The 20,926-nt window shown below is 46.4% G+C and overlaps 1 protein-coding gene across 2 annotated transcripts; it reads right to left on the reverse strand.

Annotated features, from left to right (window-relative positions):
* Positions 1–252: 252 nt before the first annotated feature.
* On the reverse strand, positions 253–19,585 carry CHD9NB (CHD9 neighbor). Of its 2 annotated transcripts, none has more exons than XR_008672433.2 (3): positions 19,304–19,585; positions 13,737–13,815; positions 253–1,683 (listed from the first exon to the last, which is right to left on the reverse strand). XR_008672433.2 is itself a non-coding variant. In XM_063700204.1 (3 exons), the coding sequence occupies exon 3, from the start codon at positions 10,693–10,695 to the stop codon at positions 10,537–10,539; it is 159 nt and encodes a 52-aa protein (XP_063556274.1). In that variant the 5' UTR covers positions 10,696–10,800; positions 13,737–13,815; positions 19,304–19,481; the 3' UTR covers positions 6,293–10,536. The 2 variants fall into 2 exon arrangements, 1 of the variants encoding a protein (XP_063556274.1); XM_063700204.1 differs by lacking the exon at positions 253–1,683 and adding an exon at positions 6,293–10,800 and having other exon boundaries at positions 19,304–19,481.
* Positions 19,586–20,926: the final 1,341 nt, after the last annotated feature.

Raw genomic sequence — 20,926 nt, forward strand, 5'->3', positions numbered from 1 at the left:
TCCCAGGCTCAGCCATATTAGGGAACTTTTCCCACCTTCAGGTAGGGGAACCACCTCCCTATATCCCCTCTCCACTGAGTACTTTCCTTTTCCTTAGTAAATTGTACTCCAGTCACTTTCCAGTATCCAAGCACCTAATTCTTCCTGGATGTGAGACAAGAACTTGGACCTAGCTGAGCTAAAGAGCAAAAAGACCACAACAAATCTAACTTTTAGGGTCACAACTAATGAATCTAAAATAGGTAGAGGGAAAATGACCTTTTTTCCCTTCTCATACACTATCAAAGGGTGTCAGGGAAGAGACGAGACAGGCAACCTGTCTGGGCTGGAAACAATTGGCCATAGGGCCCAGAGATGACCCAGTAGAGTTATCATTTTATGGGAAGAGCCTGCCCTAATTATTCTCTATTCTCCTTCCAGCCCAACCCTTATACACACTTTACCAGGTAAAGTACATCGTGGCCTGTATCTCTTTATCAAGAACAATGTTCTCAAGGCGAGTTGAGTACATGTATGTGACACAGTCTTATCATAATCAGCGGCTCATGAAAGCCATGGTGTGGAGGGAGTGGGGATACGTCTCCTCTAAATCAAGGGATGAGCTTGCATACCTTTAAGAAGACTCAAGCATGATTCAGAAACACATCTCAATGGTCAGGCTCTACCATCCCCTAACCCTGAAAATCTATCTGTAATTGTCCAAAGAGTTCTTCTTGCCCTCTTCCCAGAAAACCCAATGCACTGAGCACAGCAGTTGTTGTAGCAAAGAAAGAAAATAACCACAGGGGCAGCCAAACAAGAGGACAGGAGATAATTTTCTAATCTGCCTCTCTAAGAATTCAGAGGCTAGGGTTTTTCAAGGATACTTTGGTAGACGGGGGCTAAGGAATGGGGAATGTTGACTGGTTGGGTTGAGAATGAAATCACCAGGGATCAAAGCTGTCTTCTTGCATGGAGTCAGTTACTGGGAAGGAGTCACAGGACCACTTGAGTCAGTTTCTTGGTATGGGCTACCAGTCTGAGCAGTGCTCAGCTGGTCCATCAGAATGCAAGGTCAGAAAAATATCTCAAACACCAGTCTTTGGTTTTGCAATAATGATGTTATCTATAGGAGCAATTGGGGAGGTTACAAATCTTGTGACCTCTGGCTATATGACTCCCAAACCATAATTCTAATCTTGTGGCCAGTTTGTTCGTTTACAGAGGCAGTTGTGGTCGCCAAGCAAGGAGATGGTTAGTTTCAGGGAGGGATTCTTAGTTTAAGATTCTTATCATCTTCATTTTAAAGTTAAACTATAAACTAAATTACTCCCATAGTTAATGTAGCCTATGCCTCGGGATAAGCAATGACAGTTAGCTTATGAAGCTAGAAGCAAGATGGAATCAGCTATGTTAGATTTCTCTCACTGCCATAAAGTTTGCAAAGGCAGTTTCCCATCTCTCCTCCTGGAATTTGTTGACTCTTCACTCTTCAGATTATTCTCCTCTATCGAAGAGTGATGGCATGGTGACTGTTTTAGGTTCCTAGGGATGATGTAACAAAATACTACAAACTGGATGACAACAGGAATTTATTCTCTCTCAGCTCTAGAGAGAGTCTGAAATCGAGGTGACAGCAGGGCCATGCTTCCTTTGAAGACTCTAGGAAAAAATCCTTTCTTGCCTCTTCCAGTTTCTCATGACCTGTGTGTTAAAGAAAGAATTTTCATGACACTTGTTAAAGATGGTAAGGCAGACTTTATTCGGGGGGACTACTACAATGGGATTTGGCTGTAGGGGAGAAAGATTGGACTCAACTCAGAATACAACAAGGAAATGTGGGAATTTACAGCCAAGGAGCAAGTTGGGGATTGGTGAATGGAAAAATCACTGAGAGGAAACATCAGAGATAAAGGGGTATTCTTGCTAGACTGACTCAGCAGATTCTTGATGAAGGCAGGCCAGGGTAAGATATTGAGAGAGATATCAAGAATGGGGGATTTTCACTAAACTGATCCAGCTGAACTAGACTACACATGCCAGACGCGGAGACCAAAGGTCAGGGCCTTGAGGGCTTAGAGGAGTGCGATCAGAATTAGGTCAAAGGAGTCTTTGTTATAGCTGTTCTTTGGCTTATAGCAGCATAACTCCCATCTCTGCCTCCATCTTCTCATGGTCTTCTTCCTCTATGTCTCTGTGTCCAAATCCTCCCATTTCTCTCATGAAGACACCCGTCAGCCAGGTGTGGTGGCTCACACCCATAATATCAGCATTTTAGGAGGCTGAGGCAGGAGGATCGCTTGACCCCAGGAATTTGAGACCAGCCTGGGCAACATAGTGAGACCCCATCTCCCAAAAAAATAATTAAAAATTAGCCAGGCATGGTGGCACATGCCTGTAGTCTTAGCTACTTGGAAGGCTGAGGTGGGAGGATGACTTGTGCCTAGGAGTTTGGAGCTGCAATGAGCCGTGATCACACCACTGCACTCCAGCCTGTGTGACAGAGTGAGACCCTTTCTAAAAAAAAAAAAAAAAAGACACCAGTCATTGGATTTAGGGCTCACTCTAATCCAGCATGACCACATATTAACTTGGCTACATCTTCAAACCCTATTTCCAAATTAGGTCACATTCAAAGGTCCCAGGTGGACATGAAGTTTGGGAGGAGACTATTCAATGCGCTGCTGTGGTTAAAACCCTGGTCTTTAGAGCTCAAATTCCTATTCTGCCACTAACTAGCTATGTTAACTTGGGCAATTCATGCAACCTTCATAAATGTGCTGTCTCACCCATGAGGTATGAATTTTACCTTCCTTGCAGAGCTTTTGTGAGGAGCAAATTAGATAACATTTATAAAGCATCTTTGAGCTCAATGCCTGGCACTTGGTGAATGTTCCGTGAGCAGAAGCCATTGGTCACCGTCTCCCATCAATCCAACCCCCAGTCCATCGCTGGCTCCTTTGCAGCTTATCTACTCCACCTGCCCTTTACATGTTGGTTTTTCCAGAGTTTTGTCCTTGATAGATGCTTTTCTGCTCCAAGCAGTGCCTCCCCTCAGGGTACATGTGTGTGGGGAGAGAATGCAGGCATCTTATCTACTGTACCTGAGGAATGCCAGCCCCTCCAAATTATCAGACCCAGAGGGCACTGAAGTGTGGTGGCAGTCACCTCTCACTCATGCCTTGAATCAAGTAACCACCTCTTGAAACCACTTGCTATGTGGGCTCTAGATTGATGCCAAGCAGCCATAAAATTAACCACACAATGCCATAGGCTAGACACCAAAACTCTACCCTATAGTTCAACATTTAAAGCTAATCACTAATCAATGTTATTTCCTAAGCCAATGAGAATTCCTGTCAGACAACTTTGTATCCGCCCACCCCTTGTTCCCTTTTGCCTTTCGAAACCTGACTGTAACCTGGGCTGAATGGAACACTGCCCAAGGCAAGTTGAAAGTGTTTCCCGGGCAGCTGTCCTCACGTTGGCTTCATCAATTTTTTTTTTTTGAGATGGAGTCTTGCTCTGTCACCAGGCTGGAATGCAGTGGCACGATCTCGGCTCACTGCAACCTCTGCCTCCTGTGTTCAAGGGATTCTTGTGCCTCAGCCTCCTGAGTAGCTGGGATTACAGGCACGCGCCACCACACCCAGATAATTTTTGTATTTTTAATAGAGATGGGGTTTCACCATGTTGGCCAGGATGGTCTTGATCTCCTGACCTCATGATCCACACGCCTCGGCCTCCCAAAGTGCTGGGATTACAGGCGTGAGCCACTGCGCCTGGCCTCAAATGCTTTAAAATTATATTTTGTGCCTCAGCTTCTTCCCTTACAACAAGGGCTTTAGCTGCCGCTGTGTTCTGATGACTCTGTTGGGAGGAAAATTCTTCCTCTTCCAAGTTGGGTCCAGCAGTTTGAGGCCCACAAATTTAACTGAGAAAGGACCAATTAACAAGGATTTTTTTCCTACTTGCATATCGGAGTTTCCATAATAGAAAACTCATGGGATAGCCCAAAGGAAAAGTTTGTATTATCAACTTAACAAGAGAGAGAGGTTTTTAGGGCTTCAATGAGGGAGTGTAGAAGGTCTTAGTGGGCTTTTTGTTGCTAATAAATGGGCAATCTGCCTTCTTGGCAGCTAAATCTGCAGTAAACTCCCCCGGAGTGGGGTTAATGGAGCTGTAATTTTGGGAGGCTCTGCTTTAGTCAGATAAGGGAAGTTCAGATAAGAGTTATTTCTACACCTTTTGCAGGTCAAATATTTTCACCTTAAAATAACCTTTACAGCAACCCTGGAGGTCCAAAAGGGTTCCCACAATTCCCAAATGAATTCCTCAAGTCTCAGCCTCTAAAGGCAAACTGCCTAGCGCAAGCCCCAGCTGTGTCCTTGAGAGCTGGAAGAACTAGTTAACCCCCTATATTAGTCAGGGTCCTCCAGAGAAACAGAACCAATAGAATATATCGAGATATATAAGGGGAGATTTATTACGGGAATTGGTTCACATTATTATGGAGGCCAAGAAGTCCCATGTTATGCCATTGGTATGCTGGAGACCCAGGAAAGCCAGTGGTGTAATTCTGTCTGAGGTGGAAGACATGAGAACCAGAGAGGCCACTGGTGTAAGTCCTGGAGTCTGAAAATCACAGAACCAGGAGCTCCAATGTCCGAGGACAAGAGAAGATGGATGTCCCAGCTCAAGAAAAGAGAGAGAATTCTCTACCTTGTTGCTCTATTCAGACCTTCAACAGATTAGATTAATGACAGTGGGTCTTCTTGACACAGTCTACTGATTAAAACGCTAATCTCTTCCAGAAACACGCTCCCAGGCACACCCAGAAATAATGTTTTACCAGATATCTGGGCATCCCTTAGCCAAGTTAAATTGACACATAATTTTATTTATCTATTTATTTTTTTGAGACAGAGCCTCACTCTGTCACCCAGGCTGGAATGCAGTGATGTGATCTAGGCTCACTGCAACCTCTGCCTCCCAGTTTCAAGCAATTCTCTTGCCTCAGCCTCCCGAGTAGTAGCTGGAATTACAGGCACGTGCCACCACACCTGGACAATTTTTGTATTTTTAGTAGAGACGAGGTTTTGCCATGTTGGCCAGGCTGGTCTCGAACTCCAGACCTCAAGTGATCCGCCCACCTCGGCCTCCCAAAGTGCTGGGATTACAGGTGTGAGCCACTGCGCCCAGCCTTGACACATAAAATTAACCATCACACCCCCCCTGCACCCCCTGTACAACAATGGGGTTTTATTGTAGGGGAGAGAGATTGGGCTTAATTCAGAATACAACAAGGAAATGTGGGAATTTACAGCCAAGGAGCAAGTTGGGATCAGTGAATGGATTAAAACTCCCTGTGTTTTAATCTATAAAATGAGCACAGTGTGATGGTGAGGATTAAATGAGTTCTATATGTATTGCATTTGGAACAATGCTCAGACATGGTAAGAGTGATATAAGTGTTTGCTATCATTATTTATATTTTGTCCTATGGGCACCTCAAGCTCAACACCTCTAAAACTCAACCCCTCATCTTCCCTTTAAAACTGCCCCTCCTTGTATGCTTTTTTCTTCCTAGGTTGCCTTCTAATTGGTATTCATGCTTCTAGCTTTATCCCTCCCAACTCCATCCTCTAAGCAGTTACCAGGGTGCTCTACCTAATATACAAATCTAAGTGGATCTGATTTACTCAGATCTCTCTGAAAATGACAGAAACCAAATTCAAACCACTGTAAACAAACAAACAAAAAGGGTGAGTTTATTGGCTTGTGAATCATCTAGGGGAAGAATTATTCTGGCATGGCTGGATCCAGTTGCCCAAACAAGTTGATCAGGACGATGTCTCTCCTTCTCTCCACTCTGCTCCACTCTGCTCTGTGGCTTCATTCTCAAGCAGTCCCTTCCCAGTGGTTAAGAGTTTCCAGGGCCAAATCCTACAATTTTATTAATTCTAAAAGAAGGTGAACTTTCCTTTCCTAATTGCTTCAATTAAAAGTTCAAAGAAGGCTGGGCGCAGTGGCTCACGCCTGTAATCCCAGCACTTTGGAAGGCCGAGGTGGCGGATCACCTGAAGTCAGGGATTCAAGAGCAGCCTGGGCAACAAGGCAAAACCCCGTCTCTACTAAAAATACAAAAATTAGCTGGGCGTGGTGGTGGGTGCCTGTAATTCCAGCTACTTGGGAGGCTGAGGCAGAAGAATCGCTTGAACCTGGGAGGCAGGGGTTGCAGTGAGCCAAGATTGTGCTACTGCACTCCAGCCTGGGTGACAGAGATTCCATCTCAAAAAAAAAAAGTTCAAAGAAGACTCTCAGTGGACTAGTTTGGGTTTCTACACCCGCCCTTGAACCTATCACTTTGACAGGGGCTATGCAGTGCTCAGGCTGAAGTTTAAGAATGGGATCAGCCCCACCCAATCATGTAAACTGAGAGTGAGGAAAGGGTTCCCCATGAGGAAAAAGATAAGATTTGTTACTAAAAGAACAGGATACTAACCAGTCAAAAGCCACTGACGTCCTAGCATCATTCTTCTGCCGAAAGACACCCCACTGCGCCCATCAAGATAAACTCTCAAGCTCTCAGTGTAAAATACAAGGCACTTCATGATTTGATCCCTTTTTTTTTGGTACGGAGTCTCACTCTGTCGCCAGGCTACAGTGCATGGTCATGGTGCAATCTAGGCTCACTGCAACCTCCGTCTTCCAGATTCAAGCGATTCTCGTGCCTCAGCCTCCCAAGTAGCTGGGATTACAGGCATGCACAACCACACCCAGATAATTTTTTTTTTTGTATTTTTAGTAGAGACGGGGTTTCACCATGTTGGCCAGGATGGTCTTGATCTCCTGACCTCATGATCCACCCACTGTGGCCTCCCAAAGTGCTGGGATTACAGGTGTAAGCCACTGTGCCCAGCCCCTGATTTGATTTTTTACTTGTCAAGGTTTACCTCCCTGTCCCTGTGCTGTGGGCACCTTAGGCTCCTATTACACTGTACATTGTGCCCCATGCAGTTCTTGTATCCAACTCCAGGTCATACATTCCCTTCCGAAATACCCATCCTGTTTGTCTAATTCCAACTTACTCTTGAAAGCTCTTGAGTCTCATTGAGACTGGAAAGATCTCCCTGGACCACCCTGTTCCAGGTGGTACTCCCACAAAGATGGCACTTTATGAACATTTTATGAACACTAAGGAGTTTGGCATAGAGTAGTTGCCCAGTAAACACTGAATTAATAAATGAATACAGGAATGAATGAATGATGAGTGATAGAGTAGAAACTCAACAAATATTTGTTGAATGAATCAATTGGTTGAAAGAAAAAAATGTATTGCCTCATGTAACTAAAAAATCCAGGGTAAGAGCTGAATGTATGAATAAATGGATAGATGAATGGATGGAAAGATGAATGGATGGATGGAAAGATGGAAGAACTGATGAACAGATAGGTGGATGGATGGATGGATGGATGGATAATGGATGAAAGGATGGATGGACAGATGGAAAGAAAGATGGAAGGACTGATGAACAGATGGGTGGATGGATGGATGGGTGGATAATGGATGAAAGGGTGGATGGACAGATGGAAAGAAAGATGGAAGGACTGAAGAACAGATGGGTGGATGGATGGATGCATGGATGATGGATAATGGATGGAAAGATGGGCGGATAGATGGCTGGATGAAAGGAAGGAAGGAGGCATGGATGGATGATGGATGGATAGATACGTTAACTAATAAACCTCTCCTCTTCCAGCAGTTTGGGAAGTTGGCCTTTGCAGGCCTGTTTTTCCAGAGGTTAAAGTTATATTTCAGTAGACATAATCCTGACCACTTTTACCAGGCGCTTTAGAAATTCTCGAACCTCAAAGGGAGACAGACGAGTGATGCCAGGCTCCAGTGGATAACTGGAATGTCCTTAAAAGGAAACTGAGTACTTTTTTCTGTTAGAGATTAACTTCCTAGTAAATTGCAGCATGCCTGCCACAGCTGGAGGTAGATGAAGAATTCTGTTTTTAAAAGCCCTCAGAGAACTTGAATTTAATTAAATGAGCATTTTATTCCATTCCAAAAGGAAGCAAAACAAACCACCCTGTTTCTGAACTTCGAAGGACCTAAAGCTTCCTTCCTTTGATTTGGTAAAAAGCTGAGTGAGCTCTGCCCCTCAGGAGCTAGTGAAATAAGGGCAGCCCCACCTCAGAGCCTCACCACCAGCTGCGAACTCTTTCCATAGAGTCCTGAGTGTGGACATTGCAAGCAGCTCTCACCATGCACGGTCCTGTTTTGCAAGGTAAATTTCCACTAGTAGGGAGGAGGGAGAAAAACAGAGTTGTCTTAAAAAAAAAAAAAAAAAATTGAAAGGAGTTCCCAGAGCTTGGCCTATCCCCAGTAAGCTGTGCAAAGAGGCCCCAAACTTCCTGATCCCCAGCTGCAAGCCCAGGCCTGTTTCCTGGCCTGCAGCAAGCTTAGCACCCCTGGGACAGGGCAGGGCTTTGGGCCAGCTGACAGGGCCCCCATCCCTCCTGCTCCTCCAGGGTCTGCTGAAGCAAAGGGAAGCTCTGTAGTCAATTTCAGGCTGAACTGCTTTGCTTTTTGTGCCTCCTTCCTTATTTCTTCCTCACCGCAGTTGCCTTATTGCTCAAAAGAATCTCAATCAGTTTCTCAGGTTTTTATGGCCAAAAAGAAGGGTCCTTTGCAGCACCTTACTGCTTCGACCTCCCTTTCTCCCTCCCTGCCTCATCCCTCATTCCTCCAACTTCCTCGATTTCTTCCTTTCCTTCTCGCCCACCCTCTCCCCATTTTTCTCTTCCTCCCTCCTCCCTACCCCTTTTCCCTCACCCCTCTCCTTTCTCTCCCTTCCTCCCTCCGTCTCCCCTCTCCTTCTCTCCCTCTCCACCTCTCCCTGCTCTTTCATCTCCCTACCTCTTCCCTTTCTCTCCCTCTCCTTCTTTCCCTCCTCCCTCTCTTTCTGTTTCCCCTCCTTTTTCTTCTTGCCCTCTCTCCTCCCTCCTCTTCTCCCTCTCCCTACCTCTTTCCTCTTTCTCTCCCTTCCCCCCTCCTCTCCCTCCTCCCTTTCTTCATCTTTCCTCCCTTCCCTCCCTTCCTTCTCCCACTTCCCTCTACGTCTCTTCCTCCCTCCCCGTCCCCCACCACCAGAGTAAAAATAAAAAGTCCCTCAATGCATCACCCAACCTGCAGTGGGGCAACTCCAAGCTGACCGGTTACGTACTTCTCAATAGGCAGGTGGGTCCCAGTGAATAAAGAAAAATGGTCCTCACTATGCACAGGCTATAAAGGACTAGTATTTCAGTTTAATCATGAGAAAGGCTCTCTGCTTTAAGAAGCACTCTACATGCGTTTCCCAAGCCAAACTGCTGGGGCTCAACTGTGGGTTCTGCTCCTTCCTGGCTGCCCAAACTCAGGCAAGTGACTTTATTTCCTCCATTTCCTCATCTATAAAATGGGAGTAGTTGGGTGGCATTAAACCGTCTACGGAAAGTCCTCAGCATGGCGCCTGGCACAAAGCAACGGCTCCCTCGCCTCTGTTCTCACTCCTGTTCCAGAGAATTACACCCACTCTTCTCTGCTGATCCTCTAATCTCAGATCCCCAATTCTGTCTTTCAAATGTGTTGTGTCATCATTTATTTGCAAACATGTCTATTTGATTTCAAATGAAAATGCTTTTGAGTGGAATTAAAAACAAAACACATGCGGGGGAGAAAAGAAAGGCTGACAGACATGTTAGTAAACAGCGAAATATTTTTGAAAGCTGGATGCAGATAGCTCAGATGCTAGAGGGTTGAAATGGACAGACTTTGGCTAGGAAGAGATATGTGAATGTTAGCAGAGGGACCTTTCTTGGGGATTAAGGAATCAGGAACACAAATCTCTCTTCTTTCCTTCCCACCAGGGCTCCATGCCCCCCTTACTGGAGGACCAAGACCTTGTTGCCTTCAATTTACGGGATCCCAGTGGGATCCTGATATTTTCCATAGTTTCTTAACAACATTTCAAGTTAAATATTAAAATTATTCATAGACAGGGTGTGGAGTGAGCCAAGTGCAACACATTGCTGTCAGGGGTGTTGGCTACTCCGCCAGCTGTTGAAAAAAGGAGAAAGAAAGAGAGCAAACTGAGATCCACACACCCCACACATTATGACCAAGGCGCCTTCTGACTTCAGGAAAGCCAGGCAGACGGGGATCCCTGGATGCTCACAGCTTGGCAGCAGATATTCACTGGAGCCAGAACAGTCTGCTCTGAGGCTTGTCTGCATCCAGAAGTTGCAGGAAAGTTCCACAACATGTGAAGACTTCTTTTGTCCTCTCTGTGGGAGAGCTGGGGAAATAGGATTCCTTACAGACTTATCCTCCCCGCCTCTCCAATGAGCAAAGGCTGCTAAAAACTTCTGAAGCCTGAATCCCAAAGCTGGAGGCTTTCTCTCTCCTCCCAGTGATCGGAGCTTCTCAGGGTGGGGATTGTCTCATGGTTCTTGGGCCAAAGGCAGTTCCAGGAAGGAGGTGAGGGTCCGACTCTGGAGAGAGGCATCTCAGCTCTTTGGCTCAGGGGTTCCATCCTTCAGCGGGGCATCCTTGCAGTCTGCTGCCTGGGTGCCGGTCTCCAGACCTGGCTCTCCTCCCTCGCGCTCTTCTTCAGGCTTCTGGGACTCAGCTGCCACCGTGGTGCTCTTGCTGGAGTGGCACCCCATCTCAGAGGGACACAGAGGATCCAGTGCCCTTGGACGTTCCAGGAGGAGGAAGGTCTGTGCCTTCCTCCTTGGGGGCCAGCGTTAAATAACCATCCTCTTGGAGCACTGTTGAAAAGAGCCAGTTCCGTTTCTATGGCCACAAGGAGACGCCCCACTGTGCATAAGGAGCCCCCTGTGGGGTGGGCAGGGCCTGGAGAGCTGCCCTTCCGGCTAACCTGGCCAATTCCAGGCACTGTGCCCCATTCATTCCACCAGAAGAATTCCCTTTTGTTTAATCTATAACTTACAAATCATCCCACCACCACCTCCTAGTTACCTGTAAACACCAGCCCCTATCTTCACATGCAAAACAAGCCCTGTCACTATGCAACGGGCTGTAGCCTGCCTTGTATCTCAGGGCCACATTAAGTCCCTGGGACTCATCCCCTACTTAGAGACCACCCTTTAACCTAGAATGCCAACTCCACCCACTCTTGAGGAATAGGGAGTCTTAGGACCGTGGACTCCCAGGGTTACCCAAACAGGTAAGTCATTAAAATAACTAGCTAATAGATGCTGGGTACTACTCTGTGCCAAGAACAGTTCACATCCATTATTTGTTTACAACCCTAAGAAGTAGGTGTATTATTTAATCTTCATTTAACACATGGAGACACTGAGGCACAGGGAGGTTGAGTAATTTGTCTGAGGTAGTTTCTAACAGCCAGCAAATAGGAGAGCTGGGATTTGAACCCAAGTCATCTGCCTTCCAACCTCTTATATTTTACTTTCTTATTTTTTTTTTACTTGTTTTTGAGACAAGGTCTCACTCTGTTGCCCAGGCTGGAGTGCAGTGGTGCAATTATGGCTCACTGCAGCCTCAACCTAGGCTCAAGTGATCCTCTCAGCTCAGCCTCCCAAGTAGCAGGGACTATAGGTGCGTGCCACCATGCCCAGCTAAGTTTTGTTTGTTTTGTTTTTTTGTAGAGGTGCCGGGAGTTGGAGGGTGGTGGGGTTCTCACTTTGTTGCCCAGGCTGATCTCGAATTCCTGGGTTCAAGCGATCTGCCTGTTCAGCTTCCCAAAGTGTTGAGATTACAGGTATAAGCCATCCTGTCTCTTTATCAGTATGCTAATCTTATCTGTTTTGAAGACCCCATCAGGCTATCTTCACACACCATGACAGATGTTATCCACTGTGTAGGCTGTTATTGTGCTTTTAATCTGGGACACATGGGTAAAGGTTTTTGCAGCTGTGAGCAATCTCTGATGTGAATACTTCCTTAGTGAAGCCTCGTGTTCTATGGAACTGGAGTTTGGAACTCTTGTGCTCTATAGTTGACCCTATGTTATTTTCTGATCACCTAGCATTCCTTTTCCTAACTCTAGTAGGGGACTGATAATCCTGACCCAGCTCCTAGGAAGCTAGATGGAGGGTCACGCAGGACTGTGAAGTGGCTTTTCAGAGAAGTACATTTACAATGATTCTTTGTGTATGCACACAGCAGTCAAAGGTGACATTGACTCGGATTCACTTGTGGAGGGCAGGTGCATACTGGCCTCGGGCACTTTACACAGACCTTCTTGGTTACTCCTCCCAATCACACAGTCCTACAAGGAAGTATTATTAATCCCACTTTAGAGTTCAAATCACTGAGTCCAGAGTGGTTAGGTCAGTTACCGGGGTCACAAACCTGGTAAGCAGCCAGCTCAGAATGCAAGCACAGGTCCCACTGTCTCCAGAGGCTGTGATCTTCCCACTCCAACCCCCTTTCTGCCCCTGCCTCTGGTTAGTGCCATTCCTCCTCCCTGGGTGTGGGAATTCAGTGATCTGCAAGAATGCCGCAAAACTCACCTATAAATCAGCTTTCTTTGAACAAGCTTCTTGCCAACAGGGCCTGGCAGAGTGACAATTCAGAATACATTATGATGCTATTTACCTCTCCCACATAAATGCCAAAGTATACTTTGGGGCTGTCAGGGTGGAAGAGGGAGGTTTCATTTACCTTCCAATTAAGATGCCCTGTTTGAGGCAAATCCTCATTTGGATATTGGGATCCAGGGCCAACAATCCTCTTTTGAAGCCTCCAAATTAATCATGCTTAACTCAAGTCAGCCCAAGAGACAGGCAGCAGGAGCACCCAGGGGCAAAGCGAGAAACCCTAGGATTGTGCATGGACCAGTTTAGAGGCAAGGTCCATGGGATTAGGTGAGGGAGTCTTTACAAAATGAGTGTGTTAAGAAACCTTGGCTTGCAGCTGGGCATGGTGGCTTATGCCTGTAACCTAGCACTTTAGGAGGCCGAGGCGGGTGGATCACTTGAACCCAGGAGCTCAAGACCGGCCTGGCAACATGGTAAAACTCCATGTCTACCAAAAAAAAAAAAAAATACAAAAATTAGATGAGCATGGTGGGGCATGCCTGTAGTCCCAGCTACTTGGGAGGCTGAGGAGGGAGGATGGCTTGGGCCCAGGAGATGTAGGTTGCAGTGAGCCAAGATTGTGCCAATGCCCTCCACCCTAGTAAACAGAGCTAGACCCTGCCTTAATTTAAAAATCTTCTTTAGAAAAAGCCTTGTCTTGCCTGTGACCACCTCTCCCTGGCACATCCTGGATGAGTTGTATAATCTGTGGGACCAAGAGCAAAATAAAAATGTGGACTCCTTGTTCGAAATGATTGAGAATTTCAAGACAGTGACAACGGAACTTTAGATGAAGCACAAGGCCCACGAATCCAGCCCTGTCCACACCCAACCTCTTCCTCAACTCCCAGAAATGGATTCACCTCGGATGAGGACTGTGATTTGCCAGATCTGCTAGCTGGCTCAGCTCAGGGTACACAGCCCTAGGAATAGAATATGACCAGAAGAAAGGCAAGAACAGAGAAATGAGGTATGGGCAACCCAAAGATGGATGGGACCTCAGTAGATCACATTTTAAATATTTTCAGCTTTAAACTGCTTCCTTAGACATTACCACCCACAAAACATAGCAAACATGCACACGCATACACGTACACAAATCCACATTAAAAACACAAAAACTTCTTGGAAAACATACTGACCCTGTCATATGTTGGCGAGGTTGTGGAGCAACTGGAACTCTCATATATTGCTAGTGGGAACCATGATATGGTGCAGCCCCTAGAGAAAACAGTTTGGCAGTTTCTTAAGAATTATACATTTACCATAGGGCATTTACCTGTATTAGTGAGCCCTGGATGCCATAAGAAAATACAACAGACTGGGTGGCTTACACAAGACATCTATTTCCTCACAGCTCTGGAGGCTAGAAGTTCATGAGCAAGGTGCCTGCAAAGTTCAGGTTCTGGTGTGGGCTCCCTTCCTGGCTTGCAGATGGCCCCCTTCTCACTGTGTCCTCACATGGCCTTTTCTCAGTGCTTTTGGAAAGAGAAAGCTCTGATATCCCTTCCTCTTCTTATAAGGATACCAGTTCTATCAGATTTCAGCCCCATCCTTACGACGTCATTTAACCTTAATTGCCTCCATAAAGTCCCTATCTCCAAACATAGTCACATTGGAGTTCAGGGTTTCAACATATAAATTTGGAGGTAGGGCCCGGTGTGGTGGCTCACACTTGTAATCTCAGCAGTTTGGGAGGCCGAGGTGGGTGGATCACTTGAGGTCAGGAGTTCAAGACCAGTCTGGTCAACAGGGTGAAACCCCATCTCTACTAAAAATACACAAATTAGCCAGGTGTGCTGGTGTGCACCTGTAGTCCTGCCTACTCGGGAGGCAAAAGTGGGAGGATCACTTGAGCCTAGGGAAGTCCAGGCTGTAGTGAGCTACGATTGTGCCATGGCACTCCAGCCTGGGTGACAGAGACACTGTCAAAAAAAAAGAAGGGAAGGAACGAAGGGAGGGAGGGAAGGGAAGGAAAGGGAAGGGAGGGAGGGAGGGAGGGAGGGAGGGAGGAAAGGAAGGAAGGAAGGAAAGAAAAAAAATCAAATTTACTGTTTATTAAGAAAATTTGGTCTGGGTGCAGTGGCTCATGCCTGTAATCCCAGCACTGTGGGAGGCTGAGGCAGGCAAGTCACTTGAACCCAGGGGTTCGAGACCAGCCTGGTCAAAATGGTGAAACCCCATCTCTACAAAAAACAGAAAAAAATTAGCTGGGTGTGGTGGCATGTGCCTGCAGTCCCAGCTACTCCAGTGGCTGCAGTGGGAGGTCACTGGAATCTGGGAGGTGGAAGAGGTAGAGGTTGCAGTGTGCCAAGATTGTGCCACTGCACTCCAGCCTGGGCTACAGAGTGAGACCCTGTCTCCAAAACAAAAAAGGAAAGAAAATAACATAAAAATTTTTAAAGATCAAACAACAAAAATAAATAAAAACCACTTGCCAGGACCCTAGGGGGCTTATTTGCCATCTAGTCCTAGTACTCGAGATCATTTAAAATTCTCTCCTGCTTCTCACTCACTTACTCATTCACACAAACAAACAAAAAGCGCTTGCCACTCATTTAGCTCAACAGCTCTTTATTGAACCACAAGGTACAAAGTTCCATTTTGGGGGCTGTGCAGTTTACAGAACTTTAATCGCAATTAAGGAGGCCTGAGCCTACAGGCCAAGAGGGCTTGTGTGCACAGGGTCACCTAACAGCTATGACTATAGGTCAGGAGAGTGGCCAACCCAAGGCACCCTGCAGAAGGGAAGCTGGGGACATAAGCACCCAACCTCACTCTCCTCCCTGCCTCTGGTCTCTCCCAGGTATACAACTGGCCAAACCCAGCTTGAAACTAGTAGGTATATAAGCCTTTGGTGTTGCCCATTTAAGTCAGGCTCCAAACACACAGAGCAGGATGGAGAGTGGATACAGAAGACATGTAGCACCACCCACATGGATCAGACTCTTGGTTTTTTATTTATTTATTTATATTATTTTTTAATAGAGATGGGGTCGCACTATGTTACCCAGGCTGCTCTCGAACTCCTGGGCTCAAGAGATCTTCCTGCCTCAGCCTCCCAAAGTGCTGGGATTACAGGCATGAGCCACTGGGCCCGGCCAGTTTGTTTTTTGAAATCAGGTCTCACTCTGTTGCCTGGATGGAGTGCAGTGGAGCGATCACGCATGGCTCACTGCAGCCTCAACCTTCTGGGCTCAAGCCATCCTCCTGCCTCAGCCTCATCAGTGGCTAGAACTACAGGCGTGTGCCACCACACTCAGCTATTTTGTGTGTGTGTGTGTGTGTGTGTGTAAACAGGGGTCTCACTATGTTGCCTAGGCTGGTCTCGAACTCCTAGCATCAAGTGATCCTCCTGCCTTGGCCTCCCAAAGTGTTGGGATTACAGACATGAGCCACTGCACCTGGAGGATCTTACTCCTGATTAAGGGGCATAGAATCTGCTGGAGGAGGCCACATTCTTGCCGCAAATTATACTATTTAGCAGCATCAATAAGTCCTTTAATATGGAGGATGTCACACTGGAAATAGGGGACAGGGGAGGGCTTCCTAGGGCAGGCCACATTTGAGCTGGACCTAGAAGGATGCGCAGAATATCAGCTAGTAAAAGAGGGAAGGACACAGTGGCCAAAATGAGCAAATATAAAATCCCTTCCCAAGAGTACAATTTAATTCACCAGTCATTGACGGGAAGGCAGGTAGTGGTCATGGTTAAAAGCGGTTTCAGCATGAGAGGAGCCTGGGTTTGAATACCACCTCTAGAGTATACATGCTGTATGCCCTTCAGCAAGTTGCTTAACATTTTTGACTCAGTTTCCTAATCTGTAAGATGTAATTAATAATAACTGCTTCCTGCGACCGGGCACGGTGGCTCATGTCTGTAATCCCAGCACTTTCAGAGGCCGAGGTGGGCGGATCACTTGACGTCTGGAGTTCGAGACCAGCCTGGACAACATGGTGAAACCCTGTCTCTACTAAAAATACAAAAATTAGCCAGTCGTGGTGGTAGGTGCCTGTAGTCCCAGCTACTCGGTAGGCTGAGGCAGGAGAATCGCTTGAACTGGGAGGCGGAGGTTGCAGTGAGCTGAGATTGCTCCACCCTACTCCAGCCTGGGTAGGAGTAGTATTATCTCAAAATAATAATAATAACTGCTTCCTGGGCTGTGCATGGTGGCTCACACCAGGAATCCCAGCACTTTGGGAGGCCAGGGTAGGTGGATGGCTTGAGCTCAGGAGTTTGAGACCAGCCTGAGCAACATGGTGAGATTCTGTCTCTACCAAAAATATAAAAAATTAGCCAGACATGATGGCACACACCTGTGGTCCCAGCTACTTGGGAGGCTGAGGTGGCAGAATCACTTGAGCCTGGGAGGTGGAGGTTGCAGTGAACCAAGATCACACCACTGCACTCCAACCTGAGTGACAGAATGAGACCCTGTCTCAAAAAAAGTAAAATAAAATAATTGCTTCCTGGGATTTTTGGAAAGAGTCAATGAGACAGAATCAGTTCATCTGCTATTACACTTCATAACACCTGACAGGGTTTGCAGGTACAATCCAGGACCAGAATGTGACCAGTCTTATTCCTACCAATCATAGACACACTGTGACCTCAAGAGTTAAGTTGCCAGTCAGTCCACAAGCCAGCCTCACAAGACCAAGTGTCCTTCTGGGACGGGTACCCAGGCCCTTTCCCTTTGGTCTCTTTGGCATTTCTCCCTCTTTCCTTCTCTACGCCTTCTGCTGGGGACCTGACACCATCTTGCCCATGACTCCAGTGCCACCATTTCTAGCTCCATCCACTTTAGACCACAGAGGATCCTCACCCTCTTTTTTTTTTTTTTTTTTTGAGACGGAGTCTCGCTCTGTCTCCCAGGCTGGAGTGCAGTCGTACGATCTTGGCTTACTGCAAGCTCCGCCTCTCGGGTTCACGCCATTCTCCTACCTCAGCCTCCTGAGTAGCTGGGACTACAGGCGCCCGCCACCATGCCCGGCTAATTTTTTGTATTTTTAGTAGAGACAGGGTTTCACCGTGTTAGCCAGGATGGTCTCGATCTCCTGACCTCGTGATCTGCCTGCCTCGGCCTCCCAAAGTGCTGGGATTATAGGTGTAAGCCACTGCCTCTGGCCTGATCCTCACCCTCTTTAATGGAGACTCACTCTAGAAGATAAATATTCCCTTTCTTACTAAAAAATAGGTCACATCTCATAACATAATTTTATGAATTTATTTTAAAAAACAAAAAGTAAACAAAATTCTCCCTTTGAAGAAAAGGGTGAACAGAACAAGAAAGCAAAAGGGATAAAAATGAGTAAATGTCCAACAATGATAGTCTGGATTAAGAAAATGTGGCACATATACATCATGGAATACTATGCAGCCATAAAAAATGATGAGTTCACGTCCTTTGTAGGGACATGGATGAAGCTGGAAACCATCATTCTCAGCAAACGATCGCAAGGACAAAAAACCAAACACCGCATGTTCTCACTCATAGGTGGGAATTGAACAATGAGAACACTTGGACACAGGAAGGGGAACATCGCACACCGGGGCCTGTTGTGGGGTAGGGGCAGGGGGGAGGGATAGCATTATGAGATATACCTAATGTAAATGACGAGTTAATGGGTGCAGCACACCAACATGGCACATGTATACATATGTAACAAACCTGCACGTTGTGCACCTGTACCCTAGAATTTAAAAGTATAATTATATATATATATATATATAAATAAAATGAGTACCTTGCCTATCCTGTTCCATATATAAAGCACAGCGTCCAGCACATAGTAGGTGCTTAGTAAACAGTAGTGAGGTGTTCAGGGCATGTGCCTTGGAATAAGATAATCCAGATTCACGTTCTGGGTACATTACTTGCTAACTCCTCTACCTAGGGCAAGTTACTTAAACATTGCAAGTCTCAGTTTCTTCGCTGAGAAAGTGGGGAGAGTAACAGTGCCTACTTTGTAGGATTACTGTGAAGATTAAACTAAATTGTCAATCTAAAATCCTTAGTGCATGAGCCAGGTATGGCAGCTTATGTCTATAATCCCAGCTACTTATAGGTTGGGGTGGGAGAAATGCTTGATGCCAGGAGTTCTAGACCAGCCTGAGCAACATAAAAAACAAAACAAAACAAAACAAAACAAAACAATAAACCCCATCTCTTAAAAAAAAAAGAAATAAAAATTTTAAAATTAGCCAGGCATGCTGGCACATGCCTGTAGTCCCAGCTACTTGGGAGTCTGAGGTGGGAAGATCCCTTGAGCTCGAATTTGTGGCTGCAATGAACAATGATCACCTGGATGACAGAACAAGACCCCATCTCTTAAAGAAAAGAAAACTGTTAGTGTCTAACACGTTATAAATATTTTATTATTGTTATTTACATACTTCAGCCTACCAAAACTCCTGTTTTCCATGGAGAAAACAGACCTGTTGATAACTCTGCAGTTTCCAGAAACACTGTGATTAGCAGAATGAGAAAAATGCCAGGAGAACTCAGAAGAGAAAGTCACTAGGAAGACTTAATCTCATCAGGTGATGCCAGAATCCAGAGGTTGTAATCTAGGACTTTGCCCAGGCATGCTTTGGGGCACAGTGGTGGGGAGGGAGCTGTTGCAAAGATGGGGCAAGAATGGTCTGGACATGACTCAGACACTTTAAAGTGAAAGAATGGGAAATTGTCTGCCAGCTGGTACTTACCATGGGCAGTCAGCACTCCTCTGACTGATTCACCTTCACCAGGGCACCAGCCTGCAGTGAAGTAGCTGGGGCTGGTTCCTTTTAGTGACACCCACCACCCCTTGCCCTTCCAGGTATTGTCCACAGATGACACTTCCTCCTCCTCCTCCTCCTCCTCCTGCTCCTGCTTCTCCTCCTCTTCCTCCTGCTCCTTCTCCTCCTCCTCCTGCTCTTCCTCCTCCTCCTCCTGCTTCTCCTCCTCTTCTTCCTCCTGCTCTTTCTCCTCCTCCTCCCCCTGCTCCTGCTCCTCCTCCTCCTTCTCCTCCTCTTCCTGCTCCTCCTCTCCTTCTGCTCCTCCTGCTTCTCCTCCTCCTGCTCCTCCTCCTCCACCTGCTCCTCCTCCTGCTCCTCCTCCTTCTGCTCCTCCTCCTTCTGCTCCTTCTCCTGCTCCTCTTCCTCCTGCTCCTGCTTCTCCTCCTTTCTCCTGCTCCTCCTCCTCCTGCTCCTCCTCCTCCTGCTCCTCATCCTCCTTCTCCTCCTCCTGCTCCTCCTTGTCCTCCTCTGCCCTTGATATTCACTTTGACCAGAATACACCAGTACAGAGAGTCCAAAGGTTAAATAGGCACACACACACACACACACACACACACTCACACTGGGCTAGAACAATGACAGAGCGTCCTGGGGGAGCAGAGTGGGGGCCGGGGGGAGGGGAAAGGAGGATTGCAGGCCTAACTTTCACAAATCACCTGAAATTTCCACTGAAGGCATTATCTCCAAATGTTGCCACAGAGATAAACTGCCAGGATTAAAAGAAAACGTGAAGACGTTCCCATAGAACTCTGTAATGCTTGTATCCATCACCAGGAATGTCTGCCCTTGGCGCCCTAAACATAGATTGATTTATTTATTTATTTATTTATTTATTTATTTTGAGGCAGAGTCTCACTCTGTCACCCAGGCTGGAGTGCAGTGGTGCGATCTCGGCTCACTGCAACCTCCTCCTTCCGGGTTCAAGGGATTCTCCCACCTCAGCCTTGGAGTAGTTGGGATTACAGGCGCCTGCCACCACGCCCGGCTAATTTTTGTATTTTTTGTAGAGACTGGGTTTTGCCATGTTGGCTAGGCTGGTCTCAAACTCCTGACCTCAAGCGATCCTCTTGCCTCAGCCTTCCAAAGTGCTGGGATTACAGGCGTGAGCTACGGTGCCCGGCCCTAAATATAGATATTTTTAATAAATCCTCTGCTTATCTCACAACGAGCTCAATCGCTTTGCATTAGATCGTTGGGTGTGTTAAAAGTATTCATGTGTTACATTAAATGTGAATTCAACAAAAGCAGAGATTTTTGTGTTTTGTTCTTCACTGTATCCCTTGATTGTAGAAAAGTGGCACATAGGAGGTGCTCAGTTCATCGTTGTTAAATGAAGACATAAATGAAATATAAACACATTAAATGTCCACCATATTTGTAAGCGTTTTGGCATGTCTTCATTGAAAGAATACCAGGCAGCTGGGAGCCATAGTTTACACCAGTAATCCCAGTGCTTTGGGAGGCTGCAGGTGAGAGGATCGCTTGAGACCAGGAGTTCAAGAGCCGCCAGGGCAACATAGAGAGACCTTGTCTCTACAAAAACAAAACAAA

The sequence above is a fragment of the Gorilla gorilla genome, chromosome 18, assembly GCF_029281585.2.
Source record: "Gorilla gorilla gorilla isolate KB3781 chromosome 18, NHGRI_mGorGor1-v2.1_pri, whole genome shotgun sequence".
Classification (NCBI taxonomy): Eukaryota; Metazoa; Chordata; class Mammalia; order Primates; family Hominidae; genus Gorilla; species Gorilla gorilla.